Source organism: Limulus polyphemus, unplaced genomic scaffold (genome assembly GCF_000517525.1).
Source record: "Limulus polyphemus unplaced genomic scaffold, Limulus_polyphemus-2.1.2 Scaffold762, whole genome shotgun sequence".
Lineage (NCBI taxonomy): Eukaryota > Metazoa > Arthropoda > Merostomata > Xiphosura > Limulidae > Limulus > Limulus polyphemus.
This window is the reverse complement of record NW_013666372.1, coordinates 269,767-292,384: the sequence shown is the minus strand read 5'-3', so window position 1 is coordinate 292,384 and position 22,618 is coordinate 269,767. Positions and strand designations below refer to the sequence as shown.

The 22,618-nt window shown below is 32.1% G+C and overlaps 1 protein-coding gene across 8 annotated transcripts in view; it reads left to right on the top strand.

Moving 5' to 3' along the window:
• The window catches only part of LOC106460389 (phosphoribosylformylglycinamidine synthase-like), a 122,173-nt gene that overhangs the window by 54,330 nt on the left and 45,225 nt on the right, over positions 1 to 22,618 (top strand). For all 8 annotated transcript variants that reach the window (XR_002610757.1, XM_022387093.1, XM_013920079.2 and 5 more), the window contains 4 exons: positions 10,225 to 10,455; positions 12,807 to 13,123; positions 13,695 to 13,826; positions 13,987 to 14,091. Coding sequence is in view for 7 of the 8 variants with exons in the window: in XM_022387093.1 (XP_022242801.1) it covers positions 10,225 to 10,455; positions 12,807 to 13,123; positions 13,695 to 13,826; positions 13,987 to 14,091 (785 nt within the window). In the remaining variant the exon portion in view is untranslated. The remainder of the gene's footprint in view (positions 1 to 10,224; positions 10,456 to 12,806; positions 13,124 to 13,694; positions 13,827 to 13,986; positions 14,092 to 22,618) is intronic.

Sequence of the window (22,618 nt, the reverse complement as noted above, 5' to 3'; positions counted from 1 at the left end):
ATATAAGTTGTTCAGGTTTTTTTCATCTAAAAAAAAGCGACATTAATTTCTTGACAACCTAATATCTATAATTACTTTCTGCCAAACACCTATTTTTGAAAAGAAAAAGGAAAGAGAAATCAAACGTAACTCCAGAGAAAAAGTACATTACAAGTCTAATATCTTTGCCACCCAGATCTTGCAAATAGCCCTAATTGATTTGACAATGAAGCAGGAAGGTGTTGGAAGGATTTAATAATACACCTGGAGCAGATTAAATATAAAAATATAGTAAAAAGACCATCTCTTAAGCTTGGTAACTTTCTTTGATCTGTCTACATAAAAACAAGGGAAGGACTTTTGTATTTTTGAAGCTACATATAGTTTAATCCTTGTGTATTGTTTCTAATTGAATAATAGCTCATAAATTATGGGGTTTTCATATCTTCACCTTCAGAATTATTGCTGTAAGTGGTAGTAATGGTAACATTTATTTACTGAAAGTGGGTTCACAGGGACCCGTGAAAAACTTAAAAATGCGTGAATTTGTAAAACAGATTTCAATACCTTGAAATGTGGAAAGTATTCCTGAATTTTAAAAATAGTCCTAATTTTTTTATTTATTCCCTAAAGTGTGTAAACTTTTAATTTTGTTGGTAAAAAGTATTACAAATAACAAATAGTTACAAAGCATAAATGTCAATAACATGTAGTATCTGGTTTGTATATATAAAGTTTGCCAATGTTTTCTTTTTAGTTTTTCAACTAATTAATTAATTAAATCAAGCTACTCCTCACACGTTGTTTTATTTGGTTGAAAAACAAAAGATTACTGATGTTTTATGAGTGTTACTCACTATTATCCTTAGTTTGTTTTCACTGTTAAAATATGAAAAGAATTAGTGGAATGTATAGCACTATAGAAATATTTGAACAATGAAAAAGTGTAATGAGCAGTAGATGCTATATCCTGCAAAACTGATTGGATAAAATGTTACAAATACTTGTCATGTCATTTGCTGAAAGCTGTTGCTTGGTGATACCTCATTTGTTCAAAAATATTTGATTTGAAGTTTATGGTAGAAAGTGCATTGTAGTCTCATGAGACAGGAATGAAGCACAAAATTGCATCTTGAAACAAAAGGAATGAAAGTCTCCAGTGTCACGAGTTTCTTTACAATTAACCAGTCTCAGGTTTGTTTTAGTTTCCATTTCTAAATATGATTAGGTCAACATTTTAATAGAACAAATGAACTATTAAAGCATTTTTTTAAAGTAAGTATAGACCTCCCCCATCTTCTCTCAATTTTCTCCTTAATTAACTTTTGAATTTTTAATTATAGTCATAGAATTTTTAGGAGCATTTATTCTAGTTGATTTCATTGTCTTAATCTTCAATATCAAGAGCATTTAATTGACAAGATTTACATAATTAACATATTAATTCTAAGGAAGATGTCTTGACTGCAGAAATTCTTTGGACACGTCACAAAGTAGAGAAAGAGAGAGAGAGAGACAATAACTACAGATCAAATGCTGCTATCAACAAACTGTTCCAAAGACTATTTCCAGGCAGTTAGATTACCAAGTAGTTTTCATGTGCAGAAAATAAGATTATTTTATATATTTTGGTCTTTCACCTTACATCAGCTCCATTGGCAGACAGGGTGAAAGAAAATGATTATGCTCTTTTATATGACGAAAGCCTGAATAATGTCCTACAGAATAAGAAAATGGATTTTTATTGAGATTCTGGGAAGGTGATGTCTTCACAGCTAGATATTTGCCACAATTTCTGGGCACATTTCAACAGCAGTTGACATGATGCATTTGACAACAATGCAATAGAGCAGCTGAATATGGCATACCTTCTCCAGTTCTTTATAAATGGGCCCATTGGAAATTTAATAAAATCCTGAATGTTTGCCTTCATAATGATTTTAATGTGTTTTTTATTATGTTTTATAAAATGCTAACGTTTGTGTTGTTCATAAAGTTAAGAGTTTGCAAAATAGGTATGGATGCAATTAATTAGAAGCTGGCCAAAAGTTTGAAAATCAGTGACACGTGAAAAATGTTAAAAATGCTTGAATTTCTAAAATAGATTTCAATACCTTAAAAAGTCCTTGAAATTTGAAAAGAAATTCTGAATTTTAAAAATAGTTATACATTTTTTTTATTTATTTCCTAAAGTGTGAAATTTTAATTTTATTGGTAAAAAGTATTACAAATGATAAATTGTTACAAAGCATAAACATTAATAACATGTACACCTGGTTTACAAAATAGGTATAGATGAAACTAGACAAAAATTTTGAAAAATATTTGTACACTATTAAAGATAAACATCCACCTGCAAGGAATTTTTGATGTAACAATCAATTACCTTTATCCTCTTAAATTTTGTAATTGATGGGTGTAAAACATATTTGTTGCACAAGGAACACAAGATATATATAACAAATTTTGGAGACTTGAATTCATGTAGTTTGAGAAGGAAAAATAACTAATCCAAAGACAGTCTTCAATACTGCTAAAACAGCACTTCAAGGTGTCATTTTTACCTGCAAAATTAGCATATTTCCTTTCACTGTAATAACAAGTCTAGCCTTTCCTTTTAGACCCCCAGAAGGACAAGTTGATCTGAGATTTACATATGATGACTTGAAAATCATGACAAGCAGTGTACTAAAATGGTGTCTGAATCCTGGATTGATTGAAAAATTGGACTCAACAAAGGATATGCTAACCATAAATTTGACAAAGGTCATTACTTGGTTAAGCTACAAAATTGAGACTGGTTTTGTTGGTGAAAACTTTCTTGGTGACTTGCAGAAAGTGAGGAAAGCTAGTGAAAAGTATGTTTCTGTCTTTTTGAGATCACTGCAACAATATTCTTATAGCATGTTCTGAGAAACTGCTTCCTAAGTTACCATTTCAGTATTCTCCTGTGTTTTACATGTTATGCATCAGCCTGTTTTGCATGCTATAAAGCAAGCCCCTTCTATCAAGTAACTAAAATTAGTTTTGCAAATGTTTATTGATATGAAGCTTTCATGCATCTGAATGTGATGAAGTTATTGACAAATTAAGTGCATTTGTAGTAGAATCAACCAGTGATGGAAGCCTCATTATCTTTGACAGAAAATAATCACAGATTAGATGCATTATTTCCTGGGAGAATGGCTGAAAGGAATAAATTTCTTCACACCTGGAAGCTAGTGAAAACTATTCTGTTGCTGTCTCATGGAAAGCCTAATGTAGCAAGAGGCTTCTCTATCAACAGGTGTAAACAGAAGACTTCCAAGATTTGAAGCATAGTGGCCACGAAAGTCAGCATTGAACACACCGGACATATTGGAAGGGCATATAACATGGAGATAATTAAAACCTATTATGAGTACCAAAAGTTCATACCACCAATATGAAATCTGCCTTTAAGAAATTAAGAAAAAGAAAGACGTGGAAAGGAGAAATATCAAGAGTAAAGCAGTGACTGAGGAAAAAGACATCCCGAAAACCACCCTTATTACGTTGCAGAAAGATATAGATTCTTAAAGTCATGTTAACTGTACATTCATTATAAGATCAGATAGTCATGAGAAAACAAATAAAAACTGATAATGCAGTTTCCTTGACCAGTAACTAAATGAAAAACTACTTAAGCTGAAAATAAGCTTACTTGTAAGTTTAAACTTCTGTATACAAAGTTCTGCACAGAGGTTTTGCCTGTCTCAAGTTTATGTTGTTGTAGGGCCAAAAGATTTTTTTTGTATCATGAAAAAAATATTAATTCTGATATGATGACTCACCTCAGGGCACATGTTAGCTATTTTCCACGTGAAGTCATGTTATTCTGCTTGAGAGACTTGCATACCATCAGCCTTGCAAAACTCCCACCTAAAATTCATGTAAGAACATGAAATTGTATTACTGCATGATGACATATCATGCAACAAAACCCTCCACCAGTTGGAGTGCAGCACACCTCTCTGCACAAATGCTCACTCTACATTCATGCATGAAAATCTTCATTCTTTTCCTTGGCACAGTCATACTAAGAGTGTTTGTTTTTGCTGAGACTTGAAGTAATTTACTTCAAACACTTTACTTTGTATTTTCAACATTTCAATATAAATTCACAGATTAATATGAATTCCTTTTCTTCTGATGTGAGTACAAATATCACTCATAATTGCCAACAACTTAGCAATTTCTTTGCTTGTTGAGATTGTGACAGCCATCTTGTGTTGCAAAAGGTGCAGCTCAGGTTGAAAAATACCAAGTACATGAAGAAGAAGAGTAACATAGTGTATTTCTATATCTACTAAATATCTCTCAACTTTTCCTGCCTGCCTTCTACCTGTGGTTTCCTTTCTTCTCCCTGACCTGTTAGTCTCAGACTCGGCATTTACTCCATGTTTCAATTTGCTTCTGCTGTTTTATGCCTCATCCTTACTGCCTTACTAGGTAACATGTAGATGTTATTATTTATGTATAGTTTATTCTTCCATAACACACACAACTAATAGTACTTAATTTTTGGGCATTGTTTATTATTTCTTAACGTGTCCACATACAAGATATTGTTTAGAACTAGTTCATTACTCCTTAACTTGTACTATTTAGACTATAATGTTTATTCATAGTTACTTACTCCTTAACATATACCACTTAGTATATTATATTTAGTCATAGTTCATCTCTCCTTCACATGAATACATAGACATTGATGATTTGTCATATTTACCTATTCCTTACCATGTAAACATAGATGATAATGTTTAGTTACAGTTCGTTGCTCTATCGCATGTAACGTATAGTCATTGATATTTCATTCTGGTTTATTACTCCTTAATATGTCCACATAGAAGGTAATATTTACATCTAGTTCTTTACTTCTTCACATGCATGCATGGTAGATAATGCTTAGTCTTATCCTTAGAAATAGTTACTTATTCTTAACATTTATACATAGAATATGTTGTTTAGTAATGGTTAATTACTTCTTAACATGTACACTTAATAGGTACTGTTTAGCCATAATTAATTACTCCTTGATATGTATACATGGTAGATGATACTTCAGTCTAATTTCTCTTTCACATGCATACTCAGATGTTCATGTTTGGTTCTCTTTCATTACTTCTTCACATGTACACATAGAAGATAATATTTCAATATTGTTTATTCTTCCTTAACTTGCAACATTTTGAAAATGATGTATAGACTTTGTTCAATACTCCTTGACATGTCCACTTAATGATTAATGTTTTTTACTGCTTAATGTTTACCCATGGAGGATAATGTTTAATTCTTGTCTATTACTCCTTGACAAGTAACAAGTAGACAATATTTTGTTATAGTTCGTTACTTCTTAACATTTACACGTAGTAGATAATGTTTTGCTCTCATTCATTGCTCCTTAACATCTACACATAGTCTATAATGATTAGATCTGGTTATTTACTTCTTTACATAGCATTAGAGGATAGGGTTTAGACATCATCGTTTATCTGTAAAACATCATTCATCAATGATAATATTTAGTCATAGTACATTCCTTCTTAGTATGTACACATTGTAGGTAATGTTTTGTCCAAATTCTTTACTCCTTCACATGCCCACACAGACTATAGTGATTAGATCTGGTTAATTACTATTTCATGTACAATTAGAAGATATGGTTTAGACATAATTGTTTACTCCATACCACATTGCCTATAGTCAGTGTTTAGAGGTGGCTACTTACTCCATTACATGTATCTTAGTAGATAATTGTCCATCTTCTTTCTTTACTCCTTAACATGTACCTATAGGAGATAGTGCTCATATATAGTTCTATTCAAATATGTTCATAAACTGTCATGTTCTGGGGGCATTGCACATTGTTGTGGACTGTCTTCTCAACATGACTGCATCCTACCCACAGATTGTTTCCTCATCCACTTGCTTTTGTTATTCTGCTTTCTCATCATTCCTCCTCCTCTTGATGCCTTACCACACCTCTCTTTGCTAACTTCCTCTATTGTGGTCTATTGTGCCTCATTCCTCAGTCCTGGCTGTCTATGCCCTCATTCTGGTCTGGTCCAATTCTTTATTTTATGCATGACCTCTTAATCTCCTCCCTCCGATGTTTGCTTAGTTTTGGGATACCCCTTAAAGAGTCCATTTGATGGCCCCTCACAGGCTATCCCAACCTTGTTTCTTTTACTCCACTTCCTCGAGTCTCATCCATGACTTCCCCTTCCCAGCTTTTCATCCATTCTGATCCACACTCACACATTGCTTTTTTCTCAGGATATGACATTCCTTTATCATTGCATGTGGAATTGTCCAGTCCACTTCCCTGATCATATAACTGTCCCTTTTTCCTACTCCTGCCACCCTTCTACAGATGTACTTGTCACCTTGGTCTTGTTGTTACCATTTCCCTTTGACTTCATTACATTGTAAAATATTCCTCCTTAAGTTTCTTCTGTCTCGGGTTTTAGTGCAGCATTTCCTTCACCATCCACTTTTTCCAATGTCACAGTTTCCTTTTGTCTCTGCCTTTTTTCTACCCTCTTTCATTCCTTCCTTATCCACTGCCCCCCTTTCTACTTCTTGCCTAATTGGATTACCATTATGGTTGTCCATGCTCTTATTTTGGTCTGTATCAAACCTCTAGCAGATGTTTCTTCTTTCTCCATGCATGAGTCCTATTCCTACTTGCTGTTGATAGCCATTGTGCACATTTCTACACCCTTGTTTCCTACTTCCTCATTACTGCTCTTCTCTTATTCTTTATCCAGGCTGGTCTTTCCCTCACTCATATTCCATGACAGTGGAAAGTGGTCACCCCTTTTCTTGCATATTCACTCCTTCAAATTGTCTTTTTGATATTATTTTTTATTCTGGACAGACCTTTTCCAGTCTGGGCTGCTCACTGTTTTGTCACACACTTCCTTCTTGTGGTTCATCTCACTGTAATTTCATAAATCAGACACTTCCCCTATGGGGGGCATCTCTCCTTACTCTATTTCAGATTGGACCTATTGGCTCATACATCTCTTTTATTCCCCTTTAAAGGCAGATATTTGTATGCTTTTTAAAGTCACCTCTATTCATCTTTTCCCTTCTTTTCTCTGGGCTGGCACGTGGACTACTCCATAATCATTCGTATTACATTAAACTATCTCCACCATCTGGCTGTCTCATCTCCATCAGCATACAGACTTCCATCAACGGCCATTCTTCAGTTAACCCTGTACCTGTAATGGGTGTAAGTATTCATTTACTTATTCCTTCCTCACCGTTCTTCTACTTTTGGATCCCACTAAGTGGCTAGAGTTGCCTTACAGGGTATACTTCTGCATCAGACCAGGATAATGGAAAACACTTACATCATCCGCTCTGGCTCAGTAAGTGCACACTGTGAAATGGGCTATGATGAAAGATTGCTCGAATTCTACTTGTAGTATTTATATATATATATAACTTTTTCCAGTCTGATCCAGACTGTACCCATTCCATGGACTGTTATGGAAAAAGCCAGCACCAGAGTTGTGCTTCTGCCTGCTTCCCTAGCTAGCACTTGCTGGCTTTTAAAAATAGGTTTTCATGGTTACCCAGTAAATGGCCTTTCTAGACTGAAGGACTGATGGGGATCCAGGCACATTCTCCTGGTCTACTGTGCAAATTTTCCTCCCTTCAAGTAGAGCATGGGAGACCCTTGCCACATACCAGCTTCCAGTTGCTGGGGTGGTGGACTACGGAGAATCGTCACCAATTGGGACCTGAAAGTAGGTCTTAAAACAGAGTCCCTCTATGCTGAGAAGTGGGGCAGGGGTATTTCCAGAGTGTATTATGGACCACCCCCAATCTGTCTAGATACTTCACAATCTTCAAGTGGATTTTGGACACATCTCGCCTACTCTCTGTTCTCCTTCACTTACTCCTGCAAGGACAGGATCACACAAATTATGCTTGCAGAGTAATTTATATTTCTTTATATACAACTGTGATGTATTACTCATTAACCCTAGTCTCACAGCTGGCAATAGGCCCATGGAGTCTGATGATTGAGAGGTGATTTCATAAGTATTCTTAAAATTGTGTACACTGCAGTGCCCTCCTCCCACAACTGACATGGGTCCTCAGTGTCTGACACTTGAGGAGTTGTGCACAGATGCTTTTCACATGTGCCCTTCTCAAAAAACAGCTGGTATTCACTTATAGAGACTGATGGTTAAGGAGAAGAGCACAGTTAGTACAGTCTGAACATGCCTCAATGTTACTACATATATTGGCCTTCTTACAGCTTATGTGCAAGCTCTTGTATGTTCATATACCTATTTTGCCCATTCTTGCAACACCTTTCAGGATTCTTGCTTCTCTCTATCCTTCACTCAAGCTAAGAGGATACCCTGATTGAGATGAGATGTGGTCTCCCATGAATGTTCTCCTATGGAGCCTCTGCCATAGGGTGTCACACCCAATGGGCTTTCTTTTAGTGCTCTTGAAAGGAGGCTCATCTAGATAATTTCTACACTTGTCCCTCCACCATTTCAATGTGGGATTCTAGATGAATATCTGTTGGAAATACATTTTTAAGTAAAATGTTAACTTCTGATATGATGATTTACCTCCATGCATATTTCCACCCTTCCTTCTCACTTTCCTTGTTAAATGATGAGGATTGTCACCTGTGAATACAGAGGGAGCATTTGCACAGAGAGATGTGTTGCACTCCTACTGTTGGAGGGTTTTGCTACATGATATATTGATATATTGCAGTAGCACAATTTCACATGAATTTAAGATGTGAGTTTCACAAGGCTGGTGGTATGCATGTCTCTAAGGCAGTAGAGCTTGACATTCGAGAGGAAAATAGCTAATCTGTGCACAGAGGTGAGTATCTATCAGAAATACATTTTCAGATAAGGAAAATATTAACTTTTGTCTTTTATGTTGGAAGTAAAGCAATTTCAAGCATTGTCCAATTTTTACATGCTGTTGTTGCAATTCACCTGTAAACCATTGTCAAAACTTAGCAATTTATTGTCATGTTTTTCAATTGCAATTGCTTTTGAGATTATATCAGATCTTTGTTTTATAAGGAATGATCCACCTTCATAGCACTAGACCGTATTGCAAATTTCTTGATGTATTGTTTTCTCTATATTATATCCATGGTGATGCTTTTGTATTTTTATGTTATTAATGATTTCATTGCTGCTGCTTCAAGTTCTAACCATTGGAATGGTAATGTACAAAAGATTACAATAAACTCTTCTGTAATTTCTTTAAATTTAAGGGAAGGGTAAATTCTTAATGGCACCAAAAACGTGATAATAATGACATCTGGGAGGCATAGGGTGGGTCTGATGTTTAGAAAAAAAAAGGAATTATTTTCCCCAAAAGTTGAAACTGTCTTTTCAGATATACAGATAAAACATATCCTGTTTTGTTCTTTAATTGTGTTTTGACTGGATAATGAGATATGTTTAAATCATAATAAACTAACTTTTGCTGTACAGTAATTTTTGTGTTTGTTTGTATGTATCTGTGAGCATTTGGGGAAACTCGGGCTAACGTTTGTAGAGGTGTCAAAAACTTTGGCACCATTTCAAAATATGGCATTTAAGTTATTAACAAAGCAATCAAACGTTAGAAAGTAGCCATGTTGTTGTTTTTTGCCTTGAGGAAGAAATTTAAATCTTGAAAAATCTTTTGGAATTGTGGTACCAACTGTGAGAGAAATGAAAATAATTATAAAAATACTTTGTATATGTAGGTGTGGTTATGCTTGAGTTTAGTGGTATCCCATTTTATTTCACTTGAAGATTATTGATAAGTGTAGAATGTTTGTACTGAAACTTCTACATGTGAATATTATACAGTACAAATAAAATGTAATCAAGGCTGCACTTGTGTCCCTGTAGTTACACAGTTTTATTCAGACTTTGTGGTATTACATAACTAATACCACTGATAGGTTATTTTCGTGTTTTCTTCAAAAATTTAATCTATGAAATTTAAGCATCATTAAAAAACATGATAAACCTTTAATGTGCTGTTGATTAATGTTGAAATAGTTTTGTAATGTTGGCATATAATTGCATTCATTTTAATTTTTTTAACTGTGAGTTTTAGTAAAACACTTGAGGGTTATTTACAGGTTATTTATTCATAAGCAAGTATCAATATAATTTTTAGGAAATTTTACAACTTTTTTATTGTTCTGTATGGTGGCTGTTTTAGGTATGACTGTGGTCAAAATTGGTGGTCCAGTTTATAGGATTGGTGTTGGTGGTGGTGCAGCATCTTCCATCCATGTTCAAGGAGATCAAAAAGCAGAACTGGACTTTGGTGCTGTGCAGCGAGGAGATGCAGAGATGGAACAGAAATTAAATCGTGTCATCAGAGCATGCATTGAAAGACATGAGAAAAACCCTATACTTAGCATTCACGATCAAGGTGCTGGAGGAAATGGTTAGTTTGAAGAATTATTTCCTGGTTACCTTATATGCATTATGTAGACATTGTTCAGTGAGTGATCCTGTTATTTAGAAGTAGTTTATATCACAAGTAATGTACAGAACTTAAAATTCCAAAAAAATTAAAGTATGGAGCTTGTTGGAAAAACCATATAACTTTGTTAACTTAATTGATTGTTTATTCTTTAATCTCCATTAAAAGCTACTACTACTACATAAGATGTTCTCCATTGGATAAGATACAAGATATAGTGTTTTGGAATACAGACTTTAATGACTACATCAAAATTTTCACTCTGTCCTTTATATAAGTGGTGTATGCACTTGTTATGTAAAAACATATGATTCTTTTAGCAGTGTATAGATATTGGCTGCAGTTGAATCATAACCAGTGTATAAAAAAGAAAAACCCTTTTTTTTTCTTCTGAATACCCATTGTAACTATACATGTTAATCATTTAACAGTTTCACTATGGGCATCTTGTTCTGTACATGTCATGAGGTTTTAGTGAGTTGCATTCAAAATTTAGTTAAACAGTTTTCTTATCATGGTATATGAATAACTTTGGCATAAAAATGTAGCTAATAATCTAAATGTTAATAGTATATAAGTTTTTAATTTTATAAGGAAATATTTTTAAAAAATCCTGAATTTCCCTTAGTATGAGAATTGTGACATTTTCTCCATAGGCATCCCCTTTTCTCTAATTTATTTACCACTCTTCTAAGAAGTATGAAGTTTAGCATAAATTACTCATTATAATGTCATCATTGTTCAGGCAAAGCATAATTTTTATAGCCTTCACCCTTATTTACTTAAAGAGCCATAAACTAGAAAATCACACCCCTCTTGCCACACTCACTTGTCACATCCCCTCTGTCAGAAATTGCCTATAGTTCTCTGACATTTAATACTATTTTACTTATAACCAATAGAAAGCCAAGGTTTTCATCTATCAGATGATATATTGTATTTCATTTTTTTCTGTAAAGAGAAATATTAATTTTGCATTCAATTCAACCTTAATTCCCATGCGAAACACATTGACGAGCTTAGGTGAAGTTTTAATGGCTCTTGTCACATAATTTGAAAGCCAGAAAAATTGTGATAGTTATGGGACATTGTCTGTTTTTTGCACATTATTATTCTGTGTTCTTTGGTGCATTATTTAATTAAATAAAAAAAAGTATTTAGTGCAGTACTACCATTAGTGTAAGAAAGTAGGGTTAAGTGTCATCGATAGTTGACAGCAAAAAAGAAGACCCAGGTAAGTACTTTATTTCTTGTTTTTCATGTGTATTCTTTATTTATAATTATAAAGGTAACTGAAATATAAAAATTGGAAACTTTTTAGGTTAGATTAGGTAAAATAATTAATAATAATAATAAATATTTTTCATTAGTTACGCCCCTGAGTAGCTTATGCATTATGTAACTCGATAGTGTGACATGAACTACAAGTTTGCCAAGTGATTTACAACTTATATGGTGTGAATATTATTTAGACATGGTTCAAAGAGCAAGAAAACAATAAAATTTAAATACAAACAGACGTATACTGTTATGAGTTTAAAGCTATTTAGGATAAACAGATGTAGGTTCATGTTACAACTTGAAGTCATTCTAGAAAGAAAAAGAGTAATTTTAATTTTTTCTTTTTTTTTGAGGAGTTACAAGGTTGGTCAAATTGAGCAACCTCGTATAAAGTTAGGGTAGAGAAAATAACTGGTGAAATATTAAGTTTCACTGAAAAAAAAACAAAAACGTTTGTAATTTATTGAAGAGGTTTTAGAGGTTATGCAAATGAAATCTGAGATTTTTTAGATGAAGAAAAGTATTTCTAATCTTAACATGGAAATCACTTTCCACTCAGAGTAGTCAATACTTTGACTCCATATACTCCTGGAGAACTTTTTAGGGAAAATACTTGATTAAAAATTCTGAATTTTTTGCCTACAAATGACTTATAGTGATTATTAATAGCTTGTAAAATTTTGTGAAGTTACACAAAATATATTAGGAGTTTTGGTATGAAAACTGGAAAGGTCAATTTGACTGGGCCTGTATCAAGAGAGTTAATACTACATCATGTTAATTAACCAGATGTGTAACATTTAATTGCAATAATTATATCTGAGTGTTTAAATTGTAAAGCAATGAAATATCTTTCAGCACAATCACAAAGAAATAGCTTACACATTCATTATTTAACATTCTATTGTATATCAATATCAACGTATAGGAAGTGTTTAGCTTCAGATGGCAAAACTAAGTATTGAATTTTATTCTAGTCATCTAGTGGACTTCAGCACTTAGTAGAATTTTTACTAGAACATTTTTTGTAGGAAATGTTTTGAAAGAAATTGTGGAACCAGCTGGTGCTATTATCCATGTGTCACAGTTTCAGCTTGGTGATCCCACGATAAACACTTTGGAACTATGGGGAGCAGAATATCAGGAGAGTGATGCTATTTTAATAAATAACAGAGAACAAAAGATACTAGTGAAGATTGGATGTCGAGAAAAATGCCCTGTGAGCTTTGTAGGAGAAGTCACAGGAGATGGTCGAATTGTTTTGTCTGAAACATCTTGTGATAATAAAGTAGGAAGGCAACCAGTTGATTTGGATTTAGAGTTAGTGTTGGGGAAGATGCCAAGAAAGGTTTGTTATTGAATTATATACTTAAGTCATAACACTTTGCAGAAAACCTGGAAGTACATTATTCCATGTTTATTTCTATGTTAAAAAAAATATTGCATTCAGTATTAATTACTGCATATTACACATATATGCAAATATGTAATTAATTCCAAATTAAATGTACACAATAAAGTGCATTTGCTTTGAATAGCTACAGAATTCATGTAATTTACAACTTCATTTTAATGTTTTTATATATCCAAGAAATAATGTGCAACATGTAATGAATAAAGTTTTATTTTCTGTTCAAATTTGCATGTAGTACACACAAGGTTATACTTTTTAATTTTTCTAATTTATGAATTTCACTTTTATTAAAATAATTTTGAAGATCTTTATAGTTACAAAAAACATATACAGTTGAAACTTATGTTTTTAGATAGCTTATTTTTTAAAATAAAGAAAAATTATTGAACTATTTTATATAAAGTTTAGTTTTTAATGGCAATAGCTAATATTAGTTACATAAAACAGTTATAGTTGTGAGTTTATTGTGGATGGTTAATTTATTTTGAATCATTATATACTTTAGGTGTACCATGATAAAAAAATGACACTACTCTGTCATCCACTTACTTTACCTGAGAACCTAACTGTCCGACTAGGTCTGGAACGGGTTTTACGGCTCCCTTCTGTGGCCAGTAAGAGATACCTAACAAACAAGGTACAGCCTTTCTCTAGATCCTTTAGTTACACAGTAAACATTGGAAAGTAAATTATATTCTGTGAGTCAAAATTCACTAAATTTAAAGAAATTTATAATGCCACACTAGAGGTGCATGACATTCATGAAATTAAGTCTTGATGATTTTTTTTTAATTTAGGTTGATCGAAGTGTGACTGGATTGGTAGCTCAACAACAGTGTGTTGGACCACTTCATACTCCATTGGCTGATGTAGCTGTTGTAGCATTATCCTACTTTGATTTAGTAAGTTCAGTAGCTTATAAGCTGAATATTGTAGATGTGTACTTCTCTCATATGGTGTTACATGGTTTTTTTAATGAGTTCTGGTCTTGTAAGATAACAGATTGATAGCTGAACTAAACTAATTCAGTTTTGGCCTCAGTTTATGAATGAGCAAACTTTCTTTCATACAGATGTTTTGATCATCATTAGCTCTTGCTTAGATATTAAAATAATTTGAATGGATGATTATGTCACACTAACCTATGATGTGTTTCAGTATACTTGATTTATTTTCTGTTTTTAAGTTTGCATGTTCTTTCACTTGCATCAACAGCTTTCTTATTTTAGAAGTGACATAATCTTACTTGCTATAAGGACAAGTAAATTGATAAACTATATTTGACGGTTTCAATGAAAAAAGATTGGAAGTTGGCTAATGTTACTCTTCTTTTCAAGGGAGATGATAAAAAATGTCCCAGTAATTATAGGCCTAGTAACTTACATTAGTAGTATAAAAAGCTACTGAAAATCTGATAAAAGATGCTTTTCAAAGTTTCAAATTTTATTGGATGGTCAGCATGGTTTCACTAGGGGAAAGTCTTGCCTTAATAATCTTTTGACAATCTTTAAAGAGGTTACTGCTTATGTAGATGGAGGGTATGGGTGTGAATGTGGTGTATTTGGATTTTCAGAAAGCATTTGATAAGGTGCCACATAAAGGACTCTTTAAAAAGGTGTCTTTATAGCTTTGGAGGGGTAGGTTGTCTCAATTGATGGAATACTGGCTGGATGCAAGAAAGTAGATAGTTGTTATAAATGGATTTCAGTGAAACTGGATTAATGTCACAAGTGGGGTACCTCAAGATTTAACGTTAGAACCTTTGATATTTTGATTTACATCATTGACATAGATAAAAGGAATGGTCAATAAATTATTTACATTTTCTGATAATATTAAAGTTTTGGGTGTTGCTGGCTGTGAGGAGGATGTTGATGCTTTACAGAATGATTTGGTGAGTTGGGTAAATAAATGGCAGATGGCTTTTAATTGTAATAAAGGCAGAGTAATGCATTTGGTATATCACAATTTGAATTATAGGAATAACTTTAGAAGTGTTGACCAGTCTCTTAATCCATCCAAGCAATGCGCTGTTTCTAGTGGCAGGGCAAACAGGATTTTTAGTTGTATCTACAGAAATACTGAATATAAGTATAAATAGGTTATGATGTCATTGCATGGGTCATTAGTTAGGCCACACTTGGAATACTGTGTTCACTTTTGGGCTTCCCTTAGAAAGATCATTGAATTGTTGGAATGAGTTCAGGGAAGGACTGCTAAGAGGATACTTGGATGGAAAATTTGTCATATGAGGACAGATTAAAATCTTTGAAATAGTTTTTTCTTGGAGTTAGAGGGGATCTAATTGAGGCATTTAAGATTTTTGGTGGAATTTGTAGTGTTGATGCATCATCTTTTTTTTTGTATTTAGTGGTGAGAATTGTACAACTAGGGGACACAAGTATAAATTTTGCCAGGATAGGAAAGTAAAGTAAAACATAAAAAATTAACTATATGTGAAAACGAAAAGACATGAAATTATGAATATAACCAAAAGAAGATCTTTTAAGATATTCTACAAAAAATTAAAAGGTATGTACATTTTTCTATTTCTGAATTTTAAACATTTCATTGCACTGTATGTTGATTATATTATGTACAGTTAGTGACATGGTAGTGAAGACGAAAAATAAAATCTGAACATTTACCTTAAAACTTTTTATACTCATTTAGGAGGTTCTAGAGGTTATGCAAATAAAACTTGAAAACTGTAAGATGAAGAAAACTATTTTTATAGTTATAATGGCCATCACTTTGCACACAAACTTTTAAGAGATTGAGTGCAAATAACAAATTTTTAGATGAAATACTTAATTAAAATAACAAAATTCTTTGTGTACAAGATACTTATAATCTTTAACAAAATCTTACCAGTTTTTGCAAGGATACGTTAAGAAATATCAGAGTTACAGTATGTATTGTTGCACTCGTATTATTCCCCAGACAGGGTCGTGTAACATACACGGCTCTGCCGAGAAAGCTGTAGAAAGTGGAAATTTAGGAACTTCATATGTTGATAGTCTATTAGAGTTTTGATTGAATAGATCACGATTATTTGCTTAGAGTTTCTGTTGTTGAAAAGTTTATTTTCAAGCTTACCATCGTAATTATGCACTAATGTAACCAAAATTACAAATTTATGATCTTGCTGATGTTCAACAGTAAATTTAGTACTGTTATGCTTGCTATTTACATGCTCCAAAAATTAAGGAACATAATGTTGCCCCTTGGAAATAGTAAAAGTATTATCCATATACATCCGCTGGTAGGACAACAGTAAGTCTATGGACTTGCAGCACTAAAATCCAGTGGACACAGCAGATATCCCACTGTGGCTTTGCTATAAAATAAACAAATAAACAAAATATCTCCAGTCTATATAAATATAACAGTATTGTCTATTGTATGTCTATGTAACTACTTCACAGGGTGTGGATAGATCTTCACCAAAAGTTTTTACCACTTCACCCCCTGTCAAGGGATCTTCACCAAATTTAGTATGGAAGTTAATTGGATCCATGTAGAGATACATACAAATTTTCAGTTTTGTGTTCTCACGTTTTTTACCATTACTTTGCTCCCTGTAGATGGATTTTCACCATATTTGGTATGGAGGTTCATTGGGTCCATGTGGAGATACATACAACTTTTCTGTCTTGAATTTTGCATTTTGCAGTTTTTATGGACATTTTTGCGATTTTTACCACTACTTCTCCCCCTTTTGGTGGATCTGCACCAAATTTAGTATGAAAGTTTGTTTGTTCCATGGGGAGATACATACAAATTTGCAGTTTTAAATTTTGTGTTTTTACAATTACATCTTTTCATCTCCTAAGATAACCTTTCATTAATCATGAATTTACATAAGTTATGTCCATGGGATGGGTACTCCACCTAGTAATATAATAGCTTAAAAGGCTGTGGACAATCATCAAACAATGTTTTTTCATGAAAAACATGGAAAAAAATTAGCTGGACAATGAGCCATTAAAGTAAAATTTTTTAACTCCAAAAATACATAATGTGGAATGTATAAGTAATTTGAATTATCATTGAAAATTAAGTGTACACATAACTGCATTGTTTCTTCTAAAGAAATGATGGTATACAAACATCAGTGTTAAAACTAACACAATAAACCTTACTATCAAATTTATATTTTGAATTTTATTAGAAAATTCAAATCTGTCTTTCAAAGAACATTCAATAGTAGAAGTATTTTAAAAAACTCAACTAGAAAACCTGCTAAATCATGATTACAAGTTCCAATATTTAAATATAGGTCCTTCATGTATTTTTAAGAAGGTCATAGAAAATTGCTGGATGACTCCTTGATGGTCTAACCTCTGAATATTATGCCTCAGTTAGCAAGTTATCTATTCTTAATTTGATTAGATATCTTTGCATTTTATTTCTGTAGTGTTAGCAAGATCTTTATCAAGCTTCACAAATTTAGTTCAATCACTCAAAGATATTAACTTTATTTAAATATTGCATTTTACCCAGAATAACTGTCCTGTTTCATTATCCAATTTATTTATAAATATGTTGTAATTTTCACCAATGTATTTAAAGCTGAAAAATCTTCCTTACTCATACTTATAAATAGTAAAGAGAGGTATAGCTATTGAAATAAGTTAAAGCTATTCTATTATTTTATGTTCTAATATTACTGAAAGATTCTCCAGTTGTAGACCAGATTGTTTGTTTAGCTAAAAACTACTCAAAGTGTAAAAAGTAATCTTCAAATTTAAACTTAACTACATATACTGAATTTTTAACCAAGAAATGTTTTTTTTTATCTCACTCATAACATAACTATAACAGTTAAAAATTACAACATATGGTTATTCTATAAACAAGTCTAGCTTGATATCATATTAAATATATAAAATAATCAGAATTTTTTCTTAAATTGTACAAGAAACTTGTTTTGTATTTCTATAAAAATATTAAGATGTATAAAATCTATGATATTAACCTATTTTAATAAATCTCAAGGCCTGTGTAGATTGATGAATTAAAGATTTAAACATACAATTCTTTTGTACAACTTCTAAATTCACTGATTGTCTTTGAATTTTATAATACTGTGTAGAGTGATATAATTGGAAAATATAAACTTTAAAGCTCAAAATTTTGGTTATATATTTAACTGTTTACATTCAGTAAGGAAATTTATATGCAACTTATTCTTACAACATCTATGATGTAGTTTTCTGCACTCCTAAATTGAGGTAAGGTAGGTTTACCATAACATCTTACAATAATGATGTTAGCAATAGACTCATTCTTGGGAAATATCAAAAATTATAAATTTTAACATGAAAAATGCATTAACCACATAGTATAAAGTGAACATATTGAAATCTATTTGTATACTGCATCTTACAAACAAACCTACAATTAGAATAATTTTCTGTTGATAATAATCTAGTTAATTCAAAATACCTACCCCTGTATGAAAAAGAATTCACTCCAGTTGAAATTTAAGCATGAAAATTGAGAGTAGAAGGCAGGGTCACAAAGTGGTGTCCCAGTTCTACTAGAAATATAAAAGGCTAATTGACATGTTTATTATTGTAAACAAAATGCAGTTTGTTTGTTTTTTATTTCTCCCACTCCTTGTAATTACAAACTATGCATTACAAAAAGCTGTACAATAAAACTTTAAATAAATGAAGACCAAGAAGATATTAATGAAAATAAATTGCAAACATAATAGAATAAAATATTAAAACTTCCTCCAATTTATCTTTGTATGATAAACAAAAAAATTAAAATTACTATTAAAAAGTAAAACTTTTGCCTCTGAGATTCATAAGCCTAAAGAGTATAAGACAAAGGTAGCATAAAATTACCCATGTAAGTAGAAAAGTGAAAGAACATTATTCATGTATAATGTTTAAAAATCCTATTACCAAATGAAAATAAATATTGTTTTGTCTTATTTGAGCTTTTGTTAAAAAGAGGCATTCCCCTGTTGTTTTTGTTTTAATTGGCCATCTTCTATCTACTATTGTTAATTACCAGATTGAAGTTAATTTTGTAATAAAAATGATGTGATCTGCACTTATATTGGTTATTTTATAAAATGTGTGATGTTTGTTTTATAACTTTTTAATTTATTTTTCATGAGTTGTAAGTAACCAAGTTGTTTCCACAAAAGTCTTTTGGATATGTCCAATAAAAAAGAATGTTCAGAAGAATAGCATTCTTAAAAACATTAATCTGTATGTGATGATAATGTCAAAGCTAATATCTGTTTATATGTTACATTGCAAACATTATTCTTATAAAATATCAGTAGAGTCATTAATATTTTGAATTACAAATTTGGTTTTAGAACAAGTAGTAAAATGGAGATGCAAGCTTTCTAAATTGAGACAAATAAATATATCAATTCAAATTGGGTTGACTTACCTCTGAAATATTAAAAGTCTTTTCTTGTTGAGTTACTTGCATGCTATTAACTACCATGTGACTCGAAATTCTGAATGTCCTTGATGCAGTGCAAAACGTATATGTCAATTTACCCAGTATTCTCCATGTGACATTGCTCATGCATCAGGAAAATATACAAAAATCCTGCTTTTTTTTTCTTCCATAAATCAGATTTTCTTGTTGACAATCATGATGTTAATTTTATTATGAATTCTGAATTTTACATTAATTCATATACTTATACTTCTACAAATATTGTGAATTCTTCTACTTTGGATGCCTGATACAATCTGCCTCTAGCATCGAGGGACATCCCATGGCTGCATTGTCACCTCTCATTGATCCATATATTTGAACCATTAATGATGAATTGTTTGCAAGCATCCCTGATGGGTTTCAAGCTACATGAATACTCAGATTGTGGCAAACCCACCCATTTGTCACAATCTTGAATAAGACTGTTCATTTACTCAGGCATGTTTACCTTCAGTGTTTGAAGAACAGGATTTGTCAGTTAGCTCTAATCCTGACAAAGCTTCTGCCGGGCTGATTTCTTTCTTTTTCTCAGGTGTGTTCTAATTTAAACTTTGAACCTACTTCTGTTGCAATTGCAAGCACTAGTATCATGATAGAAGATTCATTTCTAGCTTACCAATTTACTGCTCTTCCCTTCAGCTTGATCTCAACTCTTTACATTTTCTGTCAAGAAATTAAGCATGAAATGCATCTCCACCCACTTCCTCACAACCAGGAGGAATATATTATCTCATTACTACTACAAATAAAGAAATTATAGCAGGGGTTATGCAAGATCTCCTGATACAGGTGCAGTAAATGAGTGGAAAGTGGGAGAGTAAAGAATTTAGGTAAGTTTATGTATACTTTTTATTACATCAAGGACATTTAGAATTTAAAGTATTGTGGTTGTTGGCATCATAAAAGGAATTCAACAATGAAAAAGGTTTTCAATATTACAGGTATGTCCCTGTTTAAAATTCATTTTGATTTAGCAAATGTAAAATTTTGTGTTCTTTTAAACTGATACTGTAGGCTAAAATTTAAAACTGCTATTTTCTTGACATTTATAACATAGTTTTACTTTTATTACACTTGAAGTTTTATGCTCCTTAGCTGAGGTCTTATACAGGAGACTAGCTTTATGTAGTGACTGATTTTCAACAGGATTAGACTTGTACAGAAAATGTGAGTAAACTGTAGAGGGTTACCCCAATGCAAAGATAAACTAGCAAAAATCAGACTTTCCCAAAACTGTTGTTAAAGGTAAAAAAGAAAATGGGTTGATGGGAGAACACAAAATATTGGGTGAAAAGAGTCTACCTTTCAGTAGAATAGAATAATTTGGATATTGTCACTTAGTACCAAAAGAACACCAAAATATTTCTAAAATCTGAAACAAATTTAGTGATTTAAGACATGACAGAATTTAAAAAACTGCCTGGACTTAATTCCATTGGATAATTTTTTTTTATTTGTTAATGAATGATGAATAACTGATGGGATCCTGTCTGTCTTCAGTGATTTTAGAAATCTACACAATATCTTGAGATTACTGCTATATCAACATTTTCCTTTCACATAAGAAATTACTTGGATATATTGATGATGTTTTCATCCTATACCATATGGTCATGATGAAGGTGAAAACACTTCAAAGCTTTGGAATTATCTAGGGTAATCTAATACATTTCCTGCTGGAACTTAAATAGGAAGACTCCATTTCTTTTTTGACATCTTGGTCAAAATGGTGTAGAAAACAGGTCCTTAAAAATATTTGTATGTAGAAAAGAAGCACAAGGAAAAACACTTGTGGTTTAACCATTTGACAACTGCAAAAAAAATAAAAAAATAGTGAACATCCAATGCTATAGAGCACGAAGATTGCAGCACTGATGATTTTGAGTCAAAACTCAATGATCTGGAGTATATGTTCATTAACTCCTCCTCCTCTAGATTTTAGGGTACTTGCTTGTAGAAGTCATGGGAAAGTTTGAGACTTTTGACAAAACTTCAATGATTTTGCTGTAATAAATTTGTTATGAAGAAAAATAGCTTGAAGACAATGTATGACATGTATTAGTATGACAAATGCATAAGATTATCCTTTGTCAAATGGACATACCATAGCCTCTCTTTTGAGAGAAAGGGGTAATGACTTGAGGGAGTTAAGAACAACTATTACTCAAAGTAAATCTAATGCACTTTACTGAATCCACTACCAATGGGGAGTAGACATTATTGCTAATCAGCAATAACCAAATCATTTCATTGATAAATAGTCACTACACTACCTATAGAAGTCTTTAGCTAAGGAGCTGAAAGTATTTAGTTTAATAAAAATAAAACTTTTATGTTATCAACAAATTGTATAATTTAATGCCATAACAATGATTGTTAATGAAGATAATGATGATATTTAAGGCATGTTTCTGTATTTCCATTTTTGTTAAGTTACAATAATCAAATAATTTTTCCTTTGTAATGTAGTTGTTATACTTTCAATTGCATTGCCCAGAATAGCATAGTCTAATGTCTTACCAGTGTTTATTAGTGGAGATAAAGAAAGTACATAGGACATTTTTGTGTTTACATTGTTGCTAATGGACAGTATTCAAATTGTTCAACTGAAGAATTAGTTACATACAGTCTACCTGTAGAAGCCTTTGTTTAAGGAGCCAAAAGCTCGTAGTTTTACAAAACTGTACAACTGTATGATTTAATGTGCTAGATTAATTACTAATATTGTTTTTGTTTCATTCACAATCAAGATCTATTAAAATACAAGCAATATCCTAAAGCTCATTAAGAGTTGCTACTAAAAATATTCTAAATTTGGAGTAGTGATCTATGTTTTATTGCAGTATAACCAAACCAAAGAAAGATATTATAATGAGGTGGCTCAAACATAAAATAATACTGGGCAAAAACGTTATTGCTCAAACTTTATTAGAAAAAAAAACTTTTTTT